General features: G+C 39.2%; 1 protein-coding gene across 7 annotated transcripts in view; it reads right to left on the bottom strand.

Moving 5' to 3' along the window:
* rnf34b (ring finger protein 34b) overlaps positions 1-24,336 on the bottom strand; it is a 59,803-nt gene that overhangs the window by 2,483 nt on the left and 32,984 nt on the right. For 2 of the 7 annotated variants that reach the window (XM_087269692.1, XM_087269693.1), the window contains exons 3-7: positions 18,788-19,225; positions 12,313-12,375; positions 11,042-11,243; positions 7,380-7,409; positions 137-1,312 (exon numbers count right to left, since the gene is read on the bottom strand). In XM_087269692.1, coding sequence (XP_087125818.1) covers positions 1,122-1,312; positions 7,380-7,409; positions 11,042-11,243; positions 12,313-12,375; positions 18,788-19,225 — 924 coding nt within the window. In that variant the 3' untranslated portion in view covers positions 137-1,121. 7 annotated transcript variants of the gene reach the window in all.

Genomic DNA, 24,336 nt, shown 5'->3' with positions numbered 1-24,336 from the left:
AGCAGCGATGACGTAAGCGTGCCGAGGCCCGATTGTGGTGTAAGTGCGGGCCGTCAGGGGAGACGAGAGGGGGGACAAGCGTGCTTTGGCCCGGTTCGAGGCAACTGTACCTAGTGTGAGTACAGCCTAAAGGTACATATCAGTACCCGAATGCACCTAAAATGTACCTTTGAAGTACTAATATGGACTTTCAGGTACAAATATGTACATTTTGAAAAGGTAAAGCCCCAGTGACAGCTCTTGTACCTTTATTTCTGAGAGTGTACATCAGCAAGTAGTGTCATCATTTTTTTTTTCGCCTGGCGTACTTCGAAAACTCACTACAAGCCTTCCTGGTTAAGTCAACCTCACACAACAGCACCTCTAGAAATATGATAACTGGGTTAAAGTAATTGGATAACAGTGACCTTAAAAACTGTTTTGAAAATATAAAAACTGCTTTCACTCTAGCCAAAATAAAAATGAAGTAAATATTACTAATGTTAAAATAAATATTTCTCCAAAAGAATAAAAAAAATAAATAAATCACATAACCACAGCGGAATGAACCGCCAACTATTCCAGCATATTTTTACGCAGCACATGCGCTTTCAGCTGCAACCCACTACTGGGAAACACATATACACACTCTATACACTACGGCCAATTTAGCTTATTCAATTCACCTAGAGCGCATGTGTTTGGACTGTGGGGGAAACTGGAGCACCCGGAGGAAACCCACGCCAACATAGGGAGAACATGCAAACTCCACACAGAAATGGCAAATGATGCAGCCGGGGCTCGAAGCAGCGACTTTCTGTGAGGCAACAGTTCTGAGCCACCGTGCCACCCCAGTTAAACATCACTTGGAAAATATTTGAAGAATAATCAAAACATTCCCAGGAGTGTTGATAACACTGTCTTGGACTGTACCTTTGTTCCTCTAAGATCCGTCCTCCCTGGGTTAGTAACTCATTAAAGTGTGACCACATGAAATCGGGCAGCAGGTGACGCTCGCTCTGGAAAGTACAGTAAGTGTGCCGGTTTTCCACCCGTGTGAAATGAAATGGACAGACTCTCGGTCCATTGACGGTCTCTAGGTGTGTTGATTTTTTTTGTTCCAGTGGGAAGTGAAGCTGGCGTTAAGACTTGAAGACGTGCACGGCGCGCACCACGTACTGTCTGCAGATGGGGCACTCGCTCATCCTCTTTCCGCATTTGGTGCAGGTCACCATGTGTCCGCACTCCAGCAGAACGCAGTCGATCACGGCGTCCATGCAGATCCGGCACAGGTTCTCATCAGCGCCGCCCAGCTGAGCCACTTGCACACCATCTGCAAGACAATATGGGACTGTTTACACCTGGACACATGCGTTTTGTTTCGGATTGGAGGGCTAAGCTGCAAGGGAATAGATTAAATAATAATAATAATTCCTTACATTTATAAAGAGCTTTTCTAGACATAGCGCTTTACACATTAGGGGGAATTTCCTCATCCACCACTAGTGTGCAGCATCCACCTGGATGACGCGACAGCAGCCGTATTGGGCCAAACCGCACTCCACACACCAGCTGATTGGTGGAGAGGAGACACAGTGATGAAGCCAATTATTATATTTTAGGATGGTTAGGAGGCCTTGCTGGACAGTGGGCAAATTTGGCCAGAATGCCGGGGTTAAACCCCTACTCTTTTTCCTAGGACATCCAGGGATTTTTAACGACAAAAGATAGTCAGGACCTCGGTTTAACGCCTCATCCGAAAGACTAGTGTAAATGTCCTCTGATACACATTCATACAGTGGCTGAGAGAGCTTGACACGATGGAGTATTAACCCCTGTGTGCTGTTGGGGATGTTTTCATCCACTCTGGAGTGATTATGAGTCTTAATTTGGCCACAACTTTCTCTCTGTTTCAGCAAATGGAACACTTTTTGGTGCCAAATCTTATTTTGATGCATATTGAAAAAATGCTTTGACATAACAACACACTCTGGCTAAATCGACTACACTTTCGTTATGTTCGGGGCTGTTTTTGCCCCAATGACTTCCATTATAATGCCGTTTTTTGATAGCAAAGCCATGACATTATATAATCATGCATTCTTGCTTGGAGGTTTTCCCTGTTGGGAAGAGGTATAATTTATCAAAGGTAGTCAATTTGAGCAATACATAAGGGTTAAATTGTTCTACATGCTAACTGTTTACATGTATTTGTTGCTTCATTACAAACATACCTTGTAAATGATATTTTTTTAATAAAGTTAAGATGTTTTAAGATACTTTTAGTTATTTTTGAAGGTGCCAGAGAATGCATTGATACAATAATTCTACAAGTTAATCATCCACATGCATTATTACAAACATATGTGGACACATTTCAAAATATACATGCTAAACTAAGAAAAGATACACTACCTGACAAAAGTCTTGTCGCCTATCCAAGTTTTAGGAACAGCAATTAATAACTCTACTTTTCTAGTTGATCATTTGGTATCAGAAGTGGCTTATATGAAAGGCAAAGGCCTCTAGATTACACTTCAGGGCTCGAAATTGCAACCATTTTGGTCGCATATGCGCCCGAAAATTAATCGATGCGACCTCATAGTAAATTTGGGCGCATTAGTGCGACCTGTTTTGATTTTTTTTTTTTAAAACGTGCTGAATCGCTCTTCCCTGCCGCTATATTGGTTCATATTAGCTGTCAATCACCCAAGGCTTTTCACTGTTAAGATGACAGGGAGGGAGCTTTTATGTCCACGGGAAATGCAAACGGCTAAAGAGTGAAAACTTAAAGCACGCAGGTTTGCAAAGTGCAAACCCCACCTAAAGTTAAAGCGCAGATGAGAGCGATCATGACACGTGGTGAATATTGATCCGCCAGCTGAGATCAATCGAGTACGCGCTTCTTGGAGAAGGTGCCCGAATCATCATGCGTAGCATTCACTGCGTGTTCAGCGCAAATGTCCGCTAAAAGTCAAATCTAATACTGTATCATCGCCAAAGAAGCTCGCCTTTACTAAGTTTACACTGAAACTGCGTCTCATAACAAACAGCGGTATTGCGCCGATGGTCAACCTGCTCATAAATTGGGTCGGCTGACTCGCCTGCTTTTCCACAAACACAGAAAAATTAAAATCAGCTCAGACTGAACATTTAAATTGACACAAACTGAAACCAAAACTTTTAAAGAGTGATAGAAGTGAGACTTTACTTACTTTCTTTTGCCTATTCTTTCTTGAGGTGTATATTATTTTTTTTATTTAGTTAGGCTACTGATGACTGCTTTGCAGCTTTCAGCCTTGAATTTAATATTTTATTATAATCTTTTGTTTGTTTTGCAGCAGAAATATTATTTATTAAACTGACATGCATATATATGCTGTTTAGCAGTACAAAATAAATATTTCTTACTGCAATGCTTTCATTTGATGCAAACTATACATTTATTTTTCATAAAGTAACTGACTTTTTATAGCAGATAACTTGCATTCAAGCACATTCAAGGCAGCATGATGATGAGAAATGTAATTCATTGTTACTATTATTGTCATTTTCATCATCATTAATATTCTAGAATTATAATACATACACATTTTGGAATTATTGCACACAAATATCAATGTCATCTCAGCATTAGATAGTTGTTTCTGGTTTTTGTTAGTCCTAATTGATGTTGTTTTAAAATACAATAAGTCCCTTAAAATACAATTTGCAGCGGTGCTCAATCATTTTTGGTGGGTGCTCCTAAATTTTTTCTGGTGCTCCTAAATTTTTGAAGTTGGGAGCACCGGTGCTACCAAATAAAAAAGTTAATTTCGAGCCCTGCACTTATTTTACCACAATAAAACATGATCATGCCTTGATTTTGATTGATTTCATTAATACAGTAAGGTCTCACTCTGCTTAGACAAAAGTCTCATCGCTGAACAGAAATAATGTCCAGTCTTGAATATAAAGTCCTGCTGCAGTGGAGACAGAATGAATATTGTGTCTGACTCCATCATGAGCTTGGAGGACTGCATCCATACATCTCTGCACTCACTCAAATCACTGATTAATAAAGTCTTCTGGAACGGCAAAGAAAGCGTTCTTGCAGGACTCCCAGAGTTCATCAAGAGTCTTTGCATTCATCTTCAATGCCTCCTCCTTCATCTTACCCAGACATGCTCAATAATGTTCACCTCTGGTGACTGGGCTGGCCAATCCTAGAGCAGCTTGACCTTCTTTACTTTCAGGAGCTTTGATGTGGAGGCTGAAGTATGAAAAGCAGCGCTATCCTGCTGGAGAATTGTCCCTCTCCTGTGGTTTGTAATGTAATGGGCCGCACTAATGTCTTCAGGCTGTTGATGTTGCCATCCACTCTGCAGATCTCTCGCACGCCCCCATACTGAATGTAACCCTAAACCATGATTTCTCCGTCACCAAACTTGACTGATTTCTGTGAGAATCTTGGCTCCATGTGGGTTCCAGCAGGTCTTCTGCAGTATCTGTGATGATCGGGATGCAGATCAACACATGATTCATCTGAAATCTGACACTTTTCCAAACAATCAACTAGAAGTCAAGTTAATATTTGCTGATCGAAGACAACACTTTTGTCAGGTAGTGTACATTTAAACAAACTGTATTCATCTTTGAGGTGAACATTTATAATCCTTATATTATTTTGCATTCTAATGCACAGTGAACTCTTTGCAATACATTCAGTATTAAATTTACCAATAAAAACTTATATTTTTTGCTTTAAAAGACAAACTTGGTAGAGAATAAAGCTCACTTGAAGAAATATCTCATATCTGACGTCCTTCTAGACAGTAAATCTCAGCGGTCAAAGCTTTTAATGAATGCTAAATGTGCTCTCCTGTATGGCACAGTAATCTTGCATTTGCTGATGTCAGTCTTATTATCCTTTTAATTGCTCTCTATAAAAAAATAGTGCACATTCCTAAAGCATCTCAAACCTGGTCCTTATCCAAAAAGCCACTTAATATATCCTCTCAGACCGGACAGCTATAATCTTCAGATCATTTTGGGCCGTTCTCCAAGCACACTTAATCGTTATTATAATGAAATATGGCGAGGTGCAATTACAGTAATGTGACAGGCTATAAAAAGACAGACAGATCACATTAGGAGCACCAAATTCACGACACGAATGTGATCATGCACATGAAAAAGCACACATCGGATTCTCCCAGCATGCTTTGGGAAGAGCCGCTCTTCATTCATACTAATGAGATGATGGTAATTATGATGATGGAGGTGCCATAAAAACGCTGAGTCTTACCTCCGATACCTCCATTGCATATAGGAGGAGGGTAAGCTATGACTTTAATCCACAAACAAGGTAACGGTTAGCATTGTTAGCACTGGACAGCATGCATGCATATTAAAAACTGGTCTTTTGTTGTAAACACTTTACAATAAAGTCCATTTAGTTCATGTTAAATGATAAACAAGCATACTATACCATGTGTCTGCTGAATGCTTGATTCTGATTGGCTGATGAGCCTTCTAAAGAGTGTTGTTGTTTTTTTCAGATAATCACACAGCTAAAGTAGTTCCGGCAAGTTTCGTGCACATTACAGCTCCATATTATTACACTAAATGATTCTAGTTATTTTAAAACCTATAAACCTATATAGAGTCAGTGTCCTGCATAGTTAAGCTCCAACTTCCTTCAACACACCTGCCTGGAAGTTTCAAGAACCTAGGAAGAGCTTGATTAGCTGCTTCAGGTGTGTTTAATTGGGGTTGGAACTAAAATATGCAGGACACCGGCCCTCCAGGACAGAGTTTGGACACCCCTGCTGTAAACACTCAACAATCACACAAGTGAAGGCTTTGGAGGAGATGTGTAAGAAACTAGTTCTACTCACAGAAGCAGTTTGAGGTCAAAAACCTGACAAATGCCTCAAATATCACACCTGAATAGTGAGTAGTAAAAGCAGAATACTGCACTGGAGTACACTGAATTATTAGAAAATAATGCATATCCTAGGTGTAAAGGCCACTGCGATTTAATGAGACTCAAAAACAAATGACTTCATTTTCATTTATGTTAATAAAGATGACTAAATAATTGTAAATAATAAACAATAAATGTATTGTTCATTGTTTGTGCAAGTAATTAAACATGCAGTGGTTCCCAAAGTGGGGGTTGCGGGACAATGAGGGGTTTGGTTGGTGGCGGGCGGGGTTTGTTTGGTGACTTTCAAAAATCGAATTTACTTTATGAAACTATTAGAATTACTGCATATTGGACATATATTTCATATAGTCATGTTTTATATTCATATTTTATATAGATTTCACAGAGTCCCATAGTTTTTTAGAATTAGACATACAGTTGAAGTCAGAATAATTAGCCCCCCTTTGATTTTTTTTTTAACTTTTTTAAATATTTCCCAAATAATGTTTAATAGGGAAATTTTCACAGTATGTCTGATAATATTTTTTCTTCAAGAGAAAGTCTTATTTGTTTTATTTTGGCTAGAATAAAAGCAGTTATTAATTTTCTAAACACAATTTTAAGGAGAAAATTATTAGCCCCTTTAAGCTAAATTTTTTTCGATAGTCAACATAACAAACCACTGTTATACAATGACTTGCATAATTCCCCTAACCTGCCTAGTTAACCTAATTAACCCAGTTAAGCCTTTAAATGTCACTTTAAGCTGTATAGAAGTGTCTTGAAAAATATCTAGTCAAATATTCTAATATAATAATCTAATATTATTATTATAATATAATAATCTAATTCCTAGCATCTCTTAATAGTCCATTCAACTCTTTCTGAATTACTCTTAATCCTTGATGGTCATGATTACGAAAGGCCAACTTCTTCCTCTTAATACAGTCTTTAATGTCCTTTGTAATGTATGGTTTATTGTTGGCATAAATGACTATTTCCTTTTTTGCTATCACATTCTCTGTGCAGAAATTAATATAATCTGTTTTTACCGTGGCAGTAATAAATATACACAGCACAAGCACATATATTATGTCAAAACACTTTTATTTTGGACGTGAATAATTGCGAATAATCTTTGACCACCACTAAAATATAATAAAAGATTAAAATTTTACTTTTGCGTCAATAGACGTAAAACAACATGAAAATTTAACACGGCTAATAATAAAATGGACATAATTAAAAACTAAATATAAATGATAAAAATATTAATTGATTTAAAAAGCATTTATTATATAATTAATTAAATAATTTTAAATATAATTAAAAATGAGAGACAGTAAAAAAATGACTGAAGTGCATGACTAATATTTAAAAAAAAGCTGAAAATATTATAATAAAAACTTATTTAAATACAATTCAATATAACATATTAAACACCAATATAACACTGTCAAGTACAATTGATCGAAATGAATTTTCTTACCTGCAGCAAGACTGTTGCTCACATTTTCCACTGCAAAAAAAAAGAAAAAGAGCAAAGAATCAATTTTACGGTGCACAAGCCTATTTGAAAATGCTGATTTGGGCCTGATGCTGGACTGTTTGGATTTTAGCGCTAGAAAGAAAAGACTGTCAGAAAGACTGGAGGACTGTGATAAAGCTCTGTTGTCTCTCTCATCCATCATTCGTCTGAACTCTTCTGTACATTTACAACAGCTGACATTCCCTCTCATTACTCTGCCAATTATACAGCCAGCAGAATAATACAAATGCTGTTATATAAGTAACAGCACATGAACTGCTCCACTCAACATCGATCTTCCTCTAAAAATCAATCTGCTTAACATTTTTTTTTAAATATGTTCCCTTAAAGATGACCTATTATGCCCCTTTTACAAGATGTAAAATAAGTCTCTAATGTCCCAAGAGTGTGTGTATGAAGTTTGAGCTTGAAATACAACACAAATAATGTTTTATAACTGTTTGAAACTTTCCCTTTTAGGCTTTGATCAGAATCGAGCCGACTGTCGCTTTAAATTCAAATGAGATTGAGCTCTTTTCAAAAGAGGGCGAAACTACAAATGTCTGTGTGTCAGCATAGTGGCAGATTCAAAACAGGACTAACGTCCAATGCCAATAAAGGAGAGATGGTCACTAGTGGGCGGGGCTTTCCCCCTCTGATGACGCATACAAAGGGAGAATGTCAATCAAAGTGTTTCTGCAGACTGTTTATATCAAGTCTGATTATAAACAATACACTTAAAACATTTTTTACCATTACAAGCTGCTTATATTCACACACTGCTGCCACACAAAGCAGTGTGTTTAAACCCCTTATGAAAGTGATTTTTGCATAATATGCCCCCTTTAAAGTTGCCAGTCTGTATTTTTTATGTTGTATAAAAATTCAACCAGTCAGAATTAAGAGCCAGCACATCATGCTAAAACACCTTTTTAGCTCCACACCTCTATATGAAGCAGTGAAATGACACACACACACACACACACACACACACACACACACACACACACACACACACACACACACACACACACACACACACACACACACACACACACACACACACACACATATTTCGGGCTCTATTTTAATGATCTAGGTGCAAAGTCTAAAGCGCAAAGCACAAAAGCATTAAGGGCGTGTCTGAATCCACTTTTGCTATTTTAAGGACAGAAAAATACGGCTTTCGCCCTGGCGCATGCTCTAACAGGGTTGTGCCTCTTAATGAGTTCTGGCTGTGTTTTGGGCATAACGTGCATTAAACCAATCAGAGTCTCATCTCTCAATTCCTTTAAGAGTCAGTTGTGTCGCGCCATGATGCATTTGCTATTTACATGGCGGACTTTTTTTAAAAACTGAACTGAAAAAATAAATAAATAAATAAAAAACAAAAACATTCTTCACTAGCAAGAAAACAGGTAAACAGAGCATCTGCAGCGCGAGAATAAAGAACAAGCCTCCTCCATTCAGCCTCTTTACTTTCTCTTTACTCCTTTACTTTGGTGTAGTTAGGAAACGTTATTGTACTCACTCCACTGAAAACATCCATTAGCCTACATATTTCATTTTGTTTGTTAAGTGCAGAGATTTGGTTCAAAACTATTTTTAAATTCAGTTCTAATTTCCAGCAAACGAATAAATAAACAATAATAATGAAGTGTGGTCAAAAAATAGTTATATCCAAACGCATCAGTAATTATTTGCCTTAATCTAATTAAGACAATAATAGGATTAAGGCATTTACATGAGTTGCTTTTTAAAAGTTCCTTTCATGATTGTGTTTTAGATGTTATAGCACATAATTCGATTAACGTCATTAAGTCACCGCGCAATCCACATTTCCTCCGGAGTTTCATGTAATTTAGGGTGCTTCATTTTCTAACCTGTCGCAAAACGTGGCGAAAAGTGCTACATGACAGTAATAGTCCGATTAAGGTGTTTCCATGTCTGTCATGCACTTAAATAATGCGACCGAAATTGGCATACTCTACTGGTCTTAATTCGATTTCTCTTTAGTTCGATTATGACTTTTATCTGATTAAATTAATCAAAAATCGCCGTTTACATGGTAGACTCTTAATCAGAGTATTGACTTAATCACATTAAAATCTAATTATTGGTGTCCATGTAAACATACTCAGTGGGCCCTATCATACACCCGGCACAATGTGGCGCAGTAGTCTTTTGCTAGTTTCAGCTTGGCGCAAGAGTGGTTTTGAGGCGTTTCGCTACACTGTTTAAATAGCAAATGCATTAGCGCTCATATGTGCGCCCATAGGCGTTCTGGTCTAAAAAGGAAGGCGTTCTGAGGCGGGCCGCTGGCGAGTTGCTATTTTGAGAAACTAAATAGATTTTTCATTAGACCAAAACTAACCCGGTCTAAACTCCAGCGTAGAGTTGCGCCTCGCTTACACACTGCTTAATACGCACAAGAGAGCAATAGGCAAATATCTTTACATATGAAAACAATTAAATATTAAGGATATATATAGGATATAATAAGACTAGATATAGAATATAAATATAAAGGATTAAAATATTACAAAACATATTATTTTCTAGCCTACATAAAAATGGAAAATCACTGCTTTCATGTCTTCTTCATCTCGGGAGGCTTTTTCAGTTCATTCATAACAATTTGCTTTTGTATAATGTTATTATTATTAGCAGTATTATTTATTATATCCATATTTATATTTTTTTTATTAAAAACAAGCTTAGATTTGCCCACCTGTCAGGTTTTAGACCATATGGGGCACAGCATGTGTTTTAGGATATAACTCAGGTTTTTGAGCACACTTTGTTATTATTGTTCATTTATTCGTTTGCTGGAAATTAGAACTGAATTTAGAAATAGTTTTGAAACGAATATTTGCGCTGAACAAACAAAAGTATTTATTTATAGACTAACTGATGTCTGTGCGTAAAGGTTTCCCTATCCAAGAGCGAAAGTGAAAGTAGATCCATCATCTCTCATTCTCACGCAGTAGATGCTCTGTTTAACAGTTTTCTGTTAAAAACTGTTAACTGTTTGCTTGTGAAATGCTCAGTTTTTCCACTTAGACTTACTTTGCGTCCTGTAAATAGCGAATGCGCTTATGGCGTGACGCAGCTGACTCTTAAAGGGAATGGGAGATGAGACTCTAATTGGTTTATTCTCAAAACACACCTATAACTCATTAAGAAATAATAAACTCAACCCTTTTAGACCATGTGCCACGGTGCAAAACGGATTTTCCCATCCTTAAATTAGCAAAAATGCGTTCTGACACGCCCTGAAAGTGTTTGCGCCCTGCGTTTTGCGCTCTGCGCATGGACCGTCAAAATAAAGCCCAGTGTGTCATCAGGAGCCACGACTATTGATTTAGACTTGTTTGTATGTGTTTAGTTTTAATTTAAAAAACCTGTCTCCATTCACTATCATTATATCAATCACCAAGCACCACATATTCAGCTCTTCTTCAATGTTCTACTGAAGAAACAAAAAAGTCGCCCACATCTTGGGTGGCCTGCTTTGGGTGAGTAAATTAACAGGACGTTTTCATTTTTTGGGTGAACCATCCCTTGAATATGGACAAACATCTCAGTGTGCAGGTGGTTTAATGCATGGCAGTGACTCTTACTGGATCTTCTGTTGAGCTGGTTCTCTCTGTACAGGCGATGGACTCGCTCCACCAGTTCCCACTTCTCACAGCAGCCGGAAAAGTTGACGAAGTTCCGTGCGAGAATCTCCTTGAGCTGCCGCACTGTGAGGCTCTCAATGTCGTCCTCGTGGGCCAGATCCGAGAGCGAGGCTCGAGCGCGCCGCTGTGTCGCTGGACTCGCCTGTTCACACAATAAGTCAGAATTATTAGCCCTCCTGGATATTTGTTCCCCCAATCTCTGGTAAACACATCTCTAAACAAAGGGCGGTATGGTAACTCAATGCCTCACAGCAAGAAGGTTGCTGGTTCGAGTCCTGGCTGGGAAAGTTGACATTTCAGTGTGGAGTTTGCATGTTCTCCCAGTGTTGGCGTGGGTTACCTCCGGGTGCTCCCCCACGTTGGACACATGCGCTATAGGTGAATTAAATAAACTAAATTGGCCGTAGTGTATTAGTGTGAATGTGACAGTGTATTGATGTTTCCCAGAACTGGGTTGCAACTGGAAGTGCATCAGCTGCATAAAACATATGCTGGATTAATAAGCGGTTCATTCCTCTGTGGCGATTAACTAATGCAAACTTAATGTAAAGTGCAACTCACAAATGGATTTGCTATTTAAACAATGTGGCGCAAAGCAGGAAAATTAGGGTTGCGCTGGTCTGAAAATCATCAAGAACATTTAATAACAATTAGTCAAAATAACAAAAAATATGCCATATTCTTATAAATATTAATGTAACGGAGGGCAGCTAGTAGGTGCTGTGCAGGTAAACCTCACTCCTCTGACCTCTAAAGGTGCTCTAGCGACAATAGCTTTCAAAGCTTTTCTTTGACAATAGCCTTTTTGGTAGAGCAACCGACTCCCATGCGGAAGGTTGCAGGTTCGATACCAGCTTGCAGCGGGTTGGGTGCAGTAGGACCGGTGGGTTACATTAATATAGTTTTTATGGAAAACCAACGTTTAAACTTTGGATAAGTTGTTGTTACTTTTATTATTTAACAATAATAATAATAATAATTGCTTTTAAGCATTTTTAGAAGTTCAGCTGCATTTACAGCAGATTGCTCCTGATCTGCTCCTGCAGATGCTCTTCTCAAGTATTTGCCAAACACCAAGCAGAAGTGTCGGATGAATTATTAATGTTAATGGAGGCTCAGTGAGAATCGAGGGGTTTTAAAGTAAACCCAATCATCATTGAGTCGCTCAGCGCAGACTGCTTCCAGCAGAAATAAACTTTTTTTTTTCTCACCTCCAGCATGTCGTCATGAGACTCCAGGTTGAGGAGGGAAACTGACGCAGCATCTCCATGATCCTGAAGAAAGAAGTTAAACACAGAGATCGAGAGTTAGAGCTCATAGTGTGATTCTCATTTTAGCCAGAATCGTGCATATTTAATTTCCCATCTATCACATTCTCACTATTATCATCCACTGACTGACTGGACACATTACAGATTCAATCATGGACTGCAGTGACTTGTTCCTGGTGTCTTCATTCACATAAGGATGCAGCAGCAGCACTGCATGGATGGTTTTCTCCCTGTCTTTTACTATTTGCCGCATTCAGAACAATTAGCTAATGGCCCTGCGTTTGCTCCTGTCCGCCTGAAGAATGACTGTGTGTTTATGAGGAAGCACATGGACTGAGATCTCTCACAAGGGCCACATGCGGACGCCGTGCAGCACCGTATTAATAATAAATGGGTCAGTCTGCTAACTCACCGTCTCCTCTAGCCAACACACACTTTAAATGGGACATATCATAAAGATCAGACTTATGCCCTGTTTAAAGGTCCCGTGAAATTAAGCGTGCACCTTAAAAGTGACAGTAGACAACCCACTACTTCATGTCATTCACCAGTTAGAAATCTTTAAAGTACTTTATAATAGTACAATTCTGAACGAAAAACTGTGTTATATCTGGGACGTTTACAGCTGTGCAATATTTCACGCATGCAAGAATCGTTGGTCTCCCTCGCTTTGTCCTAAAGCAACTACTGTATGCTTAGTGTTTGGCCTGCAGCGTGCAGGAATTACACTTTTTACTAAGCCCTATTACAATATTCAGAGTAGCGGTAAACAATATAGGAAGCGCGTCACAGGCTGACATTGGCTGTTTCTCAATTTCACCGTTCTTGGAAGTTCAGACTTGCCAAGTTCCGACTTGAAAGAACGACCTCCCGAGGACACAAGTCGGGTACTTCTTTAAATGGAACGGCAGTGTACTTTATAATGTCACTAACCTCACCATGGATTCATCAGTTTCACTGTACATTAAGAATAAAATGATTTAATTATATAAAACACGGCCCTGTAATTAATATTATATTTATATTATAAATCTACATTTTTGATTTAGGAAATTGTAAACATAAATCCATAAAAATGTGAAGTAAAATGTGTTGTTATACACAGACGTGTGCCTTTAATTATCAGATTTAATAAGCTACAATGGACATTATACAAGTATGAAGTACACGACGTAAACAATAAGAACTATAGATAACGTAAAGCAGTTTGGTAAATAGTGTTCAACTTGGTAACAATTTTTTTTTTTTAATAATTATTTTTTCAGCGTTTTCACCTTTATTTTTGATAGGACAGTAGAGATAATTGACAGGAAACCATGGGGAGCAGAGAGAGGGGAAGGATCGGCATAGGACCGCGAGGCGGAATAGATCCCGGGTCGCCGCGAGCACCAGAGTGCATGTGTCAACGCACTAACCACTACACCACTGGCGCCGACAACTTGGTAATTATTAATAATTAAAGACAATTAAAAAAAGGTAACAAAATAACACTGCCAAAATAATACATCTGAGAACAAATAATAGATTTAAAAGACCAAAGACTGTCCATTAGATATGGACAAGATGTATTAAATATCATGTATTAACTACAATGGACAGATGAGATCCAGCGGTACATCCGAGATGGACTGGTCGATGTAAAGCTGCCAAAAAGGTATTTTTGTGGACAGACAACAAGGTCGAGTTGTTACTAAACGTAACAAATGAATAACTGCACGATGGCGCCTAAAACAGACAATAGTGCAAACAACGCTCCCATTTCTGTGTCCATGTTGTTGTTTACAGTGAAGGCTGGTCTGCTGTCTTCCGGTAGCGTTAAAGCCATGTGTTATAGTCATGTGATAGGGGCTTGACGAATAAGGGAAGGATACGCAATGACACAAAAGCCCTAATCAGCTAGCGAATCTCAGCGGCCCCGCCTTCATTTTCAAATGTCTCCGTTTTCCCTCATCCACGCTGAGACGAAGCAGCAGCGTTTCAGAATGAAAACAGCCTCTTCAGCGTTTCCAAAATGCTCAGTTTTCGGCGCTCGAAGACTCCGGCGTAGTGTGAATGGATGACGTAACCATAGCAAAACTTAGGCCCTGTTTACACTAATGCATTTTAGTTTGAAAATGCATGAGGCATGTCGTCAAAGACACGCTATCTTTGTGAATAAACTGCCGATTCGAGTTTAAAACAACAACATTCACGCCTGAAAAACTCTTCATTTCGCTGTGGCGACCCCTGATTAATAAGGGATTAATCTGAAGGAAAATGAATGAATGAAGTCACTATCTCTTTCGTAAATAGCAATTAAATGCCACTATAGCATGCAAAGGCTCCACCCCTCTTCTGAAAAGCAGCAGCTCATTCGCATTTGAAGGGACACATACAAAAACAGTGTATTTTTGCTCACATCCAAACAGGTGGAAACTTTACAAGCGAAAGGATTTTGAGTTGAAACTTTACAGACATTCTGGAAACACCAGATTATATATATATATATATATATTAGGGATGTAACGGTATCAGAATTTCACGGTACGGTAATACCTCGGTATGAATGTCACGGTACGGTATTTATTGAATCATTTACAGGAAAAAACAAAACTTATGAAAATACTCCAAAAAAGTGCCAAAAGTGTCAATGACATACAAATTAGTCATCTATCTGTGAGCTTTGAAACAGGAACTTCAATTTTAATAACAAAAAAATATTAAACCATGTAAAAAAATAAAGTTTCAATTTAGTATTGTTGAAAACTCATCACATTCAACATTTAATCACTCACTCACTTAGACAGAGATGGGTTTTAAGGAAAATTGTCATATAAATATTATCTGGTATCTCTGGGTATTTACAATGTCCCCTGCAACAGAAAAAAAACCCTCTCATTTGGGACTGAGGTTTCTGGGACAAGAGAGATATGACTTGGCCCAGGTTGACAGCAGTGGGTAACGTTGTGCATTGTCTTTCCCCCACTTGAGAGGACAAATCATGAGTGAGATAGAGATCTCATGTCTGCATTAATCTGAACAGTGTGCTGTGTTTCTGCAGTCCCCATGACTGATTATTAGTCGTATTCCCCAACTTGCAGGCACGTGCACACACAGTGCTCAACCTGTGCAGTGCACATGCCCTTTTTAGTCTTGGATAGAAAGTTCCCTTCCAAAATGATCAAAAGTGCCCCCGCGACGCGACATACCCTCCGTCCCGCTTTACAGTACGCGCGCGACAACACAGCTGATCAGAACGCGCGCGACAACACAGCTGATAAGAACTCGCGCGACAACACAGCTGATAAGAACTCGCGCGACAACACCGCTATTCAGTACGCGCGCGACAACACAGCTGATAAGAACTCGCGCGGCAACACCACTATTCAGTACGCGCGCGGCGACAACACCCGCTTTAGGGTTTTCCAGCTCTTTTTGATCCCTGCTTCTAGCAGCACACTCCATTTCCGCATTACTGGATCTGTAGCGACAACAGACCGCAAGGGATTATGGTCAAGCCTGGGCTGATGGGAATTGTAGTTTCAGCTACCTCCCGTTCGCTTCATTCGCCTGAGCAAATTTTCTCAGAAGACCTATAGTTTTACCGAGTCATGCGACTACGGTAATATCGAAAAAAATTAATATTGCGGTATGACGGTATTTACAATACTGTTACATCCCTAATATATATATATATATATATATATATATATATATATATATATATATATATATATATATATATATATATAAGCAAAATTAAAACTAAAACTGTCACAAGAAGTCGACTTTCTGAGGCAAAGACACAGAATTTAATGACAACTGCCTCTGCATCAGTCTCCCTTGATGCGTTTGATTACACACAGGCAAGCACCCAGTTCAGGTCGACGCGGACCAGGAGGAAGATTTGAGTTGAGGCAAATAGGCCTACAGAACATCGTCTGAATAGTTATATTTTTAAGTTATGTTCTTATTTTAGTCTGAATTATATTTTGTAATATATTTTGTTGTTTATATCTGCCTGTGTTCAGGCACAAATGGTCTTGTTTTAATTCCCTCCGCTGTCAGTGCAAAAAAAACATTGTTGAAATTGTTGAACAATAAATTAGAGTTAGAGTTTTTGTTCATTTGTCAAATAAATAAATTAATAATTTAGCCTATTTGCAAGTTCATGATTAAAATATGATATGAATGAAAAAAGCGATTTAAAAAAATATGCAAATTAAATGACGGGCAGTAATAGGTTATGACGGAATTTTTACAACTCTCTTCGTCAAAATGACAGACAATGAGAAAGTGTAACGCGATTTTTTATTATTATTATTATTTTTTAGACATTATGAAAAAGAGACAAAATATCTTCACTTTAAAACTGCTTAGCTATCAAACCTAGTCATTCACCTCCTAGGAACTTTCACGTCTGCTCTGTTAATCTGAACGTTGCGTCACGCAGGAATTACCAGACGACCTTCCAGCATTACGTAAGATGCTCAGCAAGTCAGATCTAAAAAAAAGGCTTAACCGTCACAGCAAGCCTCGTGGGGTACAGCTGTTTTCAGCATCCACACGTCACGTCGCATTAAAACCCATCAGAATGAATGAATGTTTAGTGACCGAGGGCTGAAAGCAGATTAATAACTGCACAGAGAGCAGAAGTCAACAGATCAGGGGGCAAAAATGTGGAAGAATGTGAAGAAATAGAAAGTGAACAGCATTCTGAAAATAGCTCACTTCAGCACATTTAGCATGCTTCAACTGTTCAACATTTATAATGCAGGATGCATGTTAACGGCAGGGCAGGCATATTAAAACAAGTGATACAATGAGCAGTTTTTAAAAATATTCAAGAAGAAATGAAACGTGTCTCCACATAAATGTGTGAACAGTGCTTTCAACATATTGCTCACAAAAATTTGCAAGCAAACAAACCAACTTAAAAATCATCCAAGATCCTTTCTATTATATAAACAATTTAAAATAAAACATAGATAATCTAAAATACTATCTAAAATACTCGATTTAAATTGCCTGATTTATTGCCCGTGCTTGATTTGTCTGTTGAATATGATTGTTATTTTAATATCTATGAATAATCGATTTTTATTATATGTCTACTACTATTTGTATATACATATATTTATACAACAGTTCTGTCTGGTTTTTGAATCTGATTGGCTGACATATATATATATATATATATATATATATATATATATATATATATATATATATATATATATATATATATATATATATATATATATATATATATATATACTACCTGTCAAAAGTCTTGTTGCCTATCCAAGTTTTAGGAACAACAAATAATACCTTGACTTCTAGTTGATCATTTGGTTTCAAAAGTGGCTTATATGAAAGGCAAAGGCCTCTAGATGACACTTATTTGACCCAAATAAAATATGATCATGCCTTGATTTTGAATGATTTCATAATTAAGAAATAAGGTCGGACTCTGCTTAGACAAAAGTCTCATCACTGAACAGAAATAATGTCCAGTCTGGAATATAAAGTCCTGCTGCAGTGGAGACAGAATGAATATTGTGTCTGACTCCATCATGAGCTTGGAGGACTGCATCCATACATCTCTGACATGACTCAAATCACTGATTAATAAAGTCATCTGGAACGGCAAAGAAAGCGTTCCTGCAGGACTCCCAGAGTTCATCAAGACTCTTTGGATTCATCTTTAACGCCTCCTCCTTCATCTTACCCCAGACATGCTCAATAATGTTCATGGCTGGTGACTGGGCTGGCCAATCCTGGAGCCGCTAGACTTTTTTTGCTTTCAGGAACTTTGATGTGGAGGCTGAAGTATGAGGAGCGCTATCCTGCTGGAGAATTGTCTCTCTCTTGTGGTTTGTAATGTAATGAGCAGCACAAATATCTTGATACCTCAGGCTGTTGATGTTGTCATCCACTCTGCAGATCTCTCGCACGCACCCATACTGAATGTAACCCCAAACCATGATTTCTCCTTCACCAAACTTGACTGATTTCTGTGAGAATCTTGGCTCCATGGCGGTTCCAGTAGGTCTTCTGCAGTATTTGTGATGATTGGGATGCAGTTAACAGATGATTCATCTGAAAAATCCACCTTCTGTCACTTTTCCAAATGATCAACTAGAAGTCAGGTTATTATTTGTTGCTTTTACAGCTGGGATCAACGACAAGACTTTTGTCAGGTAGTGTATATATACTATATAATAAATATATTTTGACACTTTTAATATTTTTAAATAAGTTTTATTATAAAAGTCTTGATAAATGGCATCAGGCAATTATACAAAATAAAATAATAAAAAACAAATAAATAAAATAAAATTGTGGTAATGCAATGCATAGAAAAAGACAGTTAAAGTGCCATTTAATATAAAAACTTCAAATAAAATAAAATAATATTTAAAATCTGCCTCACCTGATTGTTTGTCCCTGAGCTATCGCTGCGGCTGAGAGCTTCTCCCTGAGACGCGGCCGCAGACAGCGCCGACTGCTGGGAGGACGAGCGCGCTGCAGAGGCCGGCGGCGTGGAGAGCGAGCGCGGGAGTGACGGCAGACTGTCCGTATCCGCTTCCTCTTCCTCCTCCTCCTCTTCCTCCTCGTCCTCCCCCAGCTCCAGCTCAGCGCCCAGATGGCAGAGCACCAGGTCCACCAGGTCCTCCTTCTCCCTGCAGGTGTCGGTGTTGATGTTGCGCAGCGTCAGGTACTGCCGCAGGTCTCTGACGCGCAGCCGCATGAGCCGGGGCCGCTGGAAGGCCGTTCCCCACAGCAGGTGGCAGGTGGAGCAGCGCCGCAGATTCTCCTGCAGCACCGAACACAGCGAGCAGAAGCTCTTCTTGCAGTCGGAGCAGACGTGCTGTAAAAGAGAGAGAGAGATGAATTGAGAAATCTACCCTCCGTTGATATTTGACATGTGAGCGGTCAAAAATAAACATCCTGGAAGTTTCAGGACTGTTTACACATTGGAAAAGTTTTTCTTTGCACATAAAAAAAAAGTTTCACATGACGTGTTTAGCACTGTCGCCTCACAGCAAGAAGGTTGCTGGTTCGAGCCTCAGCAGGGCCAGTTGGCATTTATGTGTGTAGTTTGCATGTTCTCTCCATGTTGGCGTGGGTTTCCTTCGAGTGCTCCGGTTTCCCCCACAGTCCAAACACATGCGCTATAGGTCAATTGGGTAAGCTAAATTGGCCGTAGTATATTAGTGTGTGTGTGTGTGTGGGAGAATGAGTGTGTATGGGTGTTTTCCAGTACTAGGTTGCGGCTGGAAGGGCATCTGCTGCTTAAAACAAATGCTGGAATAGTTGGCGGTTCATTCCACGGTGACAACCTCTGAATTATTCAATTCAATTTAATTCAATTCAGCTTTATTTGTATAGCGCTTTTACAATGTAGATTGTGTCAAAGCAGCTTCACATAAATGGTCATAGTAACTGGAACAGGGTAGTTCAGTTTTTAGTGTTTAAGTTCAGTTCAGTTCAGTTTAGCTCTGTTCAGTGTGGTTTGAAGTCATTATTGAGAGTCCAAACACTGAAGAGCAAATCCATCGATGCGTAGCTTTACAGATCCTGAACCATGCAAGCCAGTGGCGACAGCGGAGAGGGGAAAAAAAACTTCACCAATAGGAGAGTGGAGAAAAAAAAACCTTGAGAGAACCAGACTCAGTTCGGCACAACGATTTTAATTTCTCCGCTGGCCAAAAGTCTTGTGCAGAGAGCGTAAGCCAAAGGAAAATGAATGAATAACAAATGTATTATTTTATAGTAGGTCTGCACGATACTTAAAAAGGATTTATTTTGTTTTGCCTCGATATATATTGAGATATAAATATAATTTCACTAAACTATTTTAATATCTCTATTCCGAAAGATTTCATTAACTTAGATCTTTTTATATGCAGTGCATCTGTGTACATTTTAATCAATTACAAACAAAAGTACATAAATAAACAGTGCTTTACGGTTTTCTGGGGAGTCCAACAGTATTCAAGTACAGAAATCGAACAATCCAATGTAAAATAACATGGTCATTATTGTATAAATAATGAAAAATAATAATATTTAATAATATCTGTATCTGTTAATCTTTAATTAATAATCGTGACTATTGAAGTTAAACACATTGTGATATCCATGCCCAAGCGATATACTGTTCAGCCCCATTGAGGCCCCGTTTACACTAATGCGTTTTAGTTTGAAAACGCATAAGTTTTGCTACGGTTACGCCATCCGTCCACACTACGCCGGAGTTCTCGAGCGCTGAAAACGGAGCATTTCGAAAACACTGGAGAGGCCGTTTTCATTCTGAAACGCTGCTGCTCTGTCTCAGTGTGGATAATGGAAAACGGAGACATCTGAAAACGGAGGCGGGGCTGCACACATTCGCCTCTCTGATTGGGGCTTTTCCTCAATATTAAGTAGCCTAACACACAGTTCAGTCCTGCATCTTCTCCGTGTAAGTTAAAACTTCGCAAGTTTGATCATGGCTGCATCTCTTCTTTTCAGTTTGATATAGAAAACAGACTATACCGAGGACACGCGTCAATCTTCAAAGGGAACAGTGTACTTTATAACTTCATTCACATCACCCTGGCTACGTTGTTTCACTTTCTCAACAATAAAATGTAAACATGATATAAGGAACTGCCTATTTTCATTTTAATATTAACAACTAAACAGACAGCAGAAATGTTGAAGCGCCGTGCTGCATATATGAACGTCATCTTCACTGTGTGGATATTTATAACAAAACGGAGCCTACAACAACACTGCCTCCTTTCAATTTCAGTGAAAATACGAAACCCTCTCTTTTGGTGAATATCAGTTTTAATCGATAATGGCCATTATAAAAGTATAACATACAATAAGTTTATACATTATAGGAAATAAAGGCAAGCGATCAGTCAATATACAGAATGTACGTGGTTACATTAGTTATTAACTTCTCTTTGCGCTCAGCCAAAACACGTTACCTGAGAACAAGTAATAGATTCCAGTGACCAAAATCAGGGAATATGTCGTTAGATACAGACAACAAGATGAATGAAATATCCCGTTTAATAAATATAGTGAGATTAGATCCAGCGGGAGATGCTTGATGAGAAGTCCGACAAGCAGAGCTCTCATCTGGGTAGATGGGCTGCAGCGCTTGCCTGAGAGTGTGTGTGTGTGGTCACGTGATGTGCGTTTTCAGCGTTTTGGTGTGGACGGAGAGCAGTTCAGAAACGCTGGGTAAAACGCGAGTGTGGACGCGGATCGTTTTCATTCTAAAACGCCGTTTTAAAACTAAAACGCACTAGTGTAAACAGGGCCTTAATCATGTGGATAAACTCCTGAGAAGATTAACGCATACCACATCTCTGCCTGTTTATCTCCGCCCACTGATTCACAAGGTAGTAGCAAATGACAACCTTAAAGGGCCATGACACCCCCCAATTTTGGTTCAGGCCTACCTCAGAATTTTTTCAAAAGATGCATCATAGTGGGCGTGGAGCTCCGCGAGCAAAGGGCAGGAGTGGGCGTGGCCAACAGAACAGGGGAGAAGGCAGTGAGCGAACAACTGTTGTCAGTCGGCTCACAAAATGAGACACAAACCGTGAGGAGACGCATGAATTTATAATTTACAAAGTTAAAATGCTAAGAAATAAACAGTTATTGAATGCCCTGCTACATTTGTCATTTCATATACACAAAACCACAATTTATATCATTATAAAGATGAACGTGTTCATATAAACACTATAAATGAGGACTTCTCCCTCAATCCCCGGGTCTGAATCACAGGTCTGAATTCAGACTCAGTGCAGCAGGTCTCTTGCCCTGTCTATTTTAACCATTAGCCCTGCTGGTAATCAGGAGGATTTAGGCAAACACAGCAGCACGGCGATGTGTTTAAATGTGAACAAACTTCACTGATAAAGGACAAAGTCTGCCATTTTCCGCCATACTCGTACTCTTCTCCAGACAAAAATGCTTACTGTACACAAACATCATTGCTGTATTGGCCCTGACAGGATCGTGGGGAAAAACATGCAATAAGCCCCGTGGATCATGGAAACAAACACATACGACCCCTAATGAACAGCTAAATACTGTGTGCTGTGGGTCCTTGGATGCGGTCTCACGCAGTCATCAACATAGAGTCTCACAGCTTGGCACTGGCAGGTCTGTCTTGCCTTCGGAAAGCACGTGCAGTCATGAATAATTAAGAAGCAGGCTCTTCTCATAAGATAATAAAACTTCGCTATAGATAACAATGAGAAACTGACTTGTCATCTTTGCACTTGTAGTTCTGCGCTACGTCACCAATTTTGATCCCGCCCCAAAAATCATTTTAAACCTGGAAGCTGAAATTAGCTGACAAAAGCTCAAAATTATCCAGTTTTTCCCACAATTAAAGCTGACAGGTGCTGACATTGTCTTAACTGATGCTCAACACACACAAACCTGTTAATATCTCAGAAAAAGTACTCGAGGGTTTCGTAAACCCTTAAATTGCAATAAGTGTTTCTGATTGTGTTTATTATGTAAACACTGTATCTGAGTGTGCCTCACACCGGCGAGTGGGCTTGACAAACCACCTGTAGGAACACTCTCCTCTCTATATGCACCACACACTTTACTTAAAGGGTCACGAAACACCAAAACACATTTTTTGAGCTGTTGACAGTCGTATATGTGTCCCACACTGCTAAAAACACTATTAGGACACCTATATTTCACTAAAAAGTGTAAATTGGTTGTTTTTGCGTTATGTCAAGCAAATTCATACTTCCGGTTTGAAACTAATTTTTGAAGCTGCGTCACGGTCATGACATAATAGCGTGTATTCCAGCGTGCAGACTGGACGTCTGTGCCAGAGTGTGTCTTATTACGTCTTACAGTGTGATGCATTAATGCATGAGTAAGGCTTGGTTCAAACCAATCAGCGCGCTCTATTGTGCAACTTCATTAATATTCATTAGTGTCACCGTGTTTTCAGGACAGAGACGCCACGTTGTGTTGGCAAAACAAGCGTGAAGTGTTGCTTTTATTGTTTGCTGCAGTTAAGTTTTGTTTTCATTTTCTCTCTGTGAGAGCTCAGAGTCACGTGTAGATTAACAGTGTACGCGACGCTCGACAACAATAACTTACGTGTCTAAGGAGGATTATTGTTTACCTGAGAGCTGTTCTCATCTGCAAACGCTGAGATCTGGATTCGTTTGTAGTATTCTCTTAATAAAGACGCGGCTCTAGTTGCTGGTGATTGTCCTGTCTCTACAGATTTGTTAAGTGAGCGACCAGTGCTCAGTGTTTATTCAGTTTGTTCGTATCTAACAAACTATTGCACCGAGTGTAAACACGTTAGCACCACAACCAAACTTTAACCTCGTGTAGGGTTTTAACCGCATTTAGTGACCGGAATAACACACGCGGCTTTCTGACGCTACCTGTCGTGTGCATCTAAGTTTCTGGGAAATGCTGAGGTTTTTTTTTCTCTCATTCGCCGTGCGGTATCAAACATTGCATGAAAAATACACGCTTAGAGCAGTTCCTCGAATCAAATATCTCGTGTGTCTCGAGGGGCATGAATGAATTCCCTGAATGAAAGAGCCAAACTGCAGTTAAAGTCCACCATTAAATAATTTGGCAAATAATTCGACTACAGATGTCCATGTAGGTTAAACACCATCACTTTCTACTGTGTGTGTGTATTTTGACTCTGAAACTCGCGCGTGCCCAAATAGACACTCCCACACCCTCCCACTTTTCTTCCTCCGACACTCCCCCCTAAACAGAGCTGGACACGCCCACTTTTCTGACTTTTTCCAAGGTGTGAAAACACCCTGCTGAAACGAGGGGGTTTCATGGCCCTTTAAACTCCACCTTACAATGACTCAGTAAGAAAAACAATAAGAACAGCATCTCCACATCCTTTCATTTTTCAGGACTTCATTTCTCTCCCAGTTCTGAGCAGCAGTTGTGCAGTGT

This window comes from Danio rerio, chromosome 10, assembly GCF_052040795.2.
Source record: "Danio rerio strain M-AB ecotype USA chromosome 10, GRCz13ab, whole genome shotgun sequence".
Lineage (NCBI taxonomy): Eukaryota > Metazoa > Chordata > Actinopteri > Cypriniformes > Danionidae > Danio > Danio rerio.
Note: the sequence above shows the minus strand (reverse complement) of the source record. Positions and strands in the feature narration are given on the sequence as shown.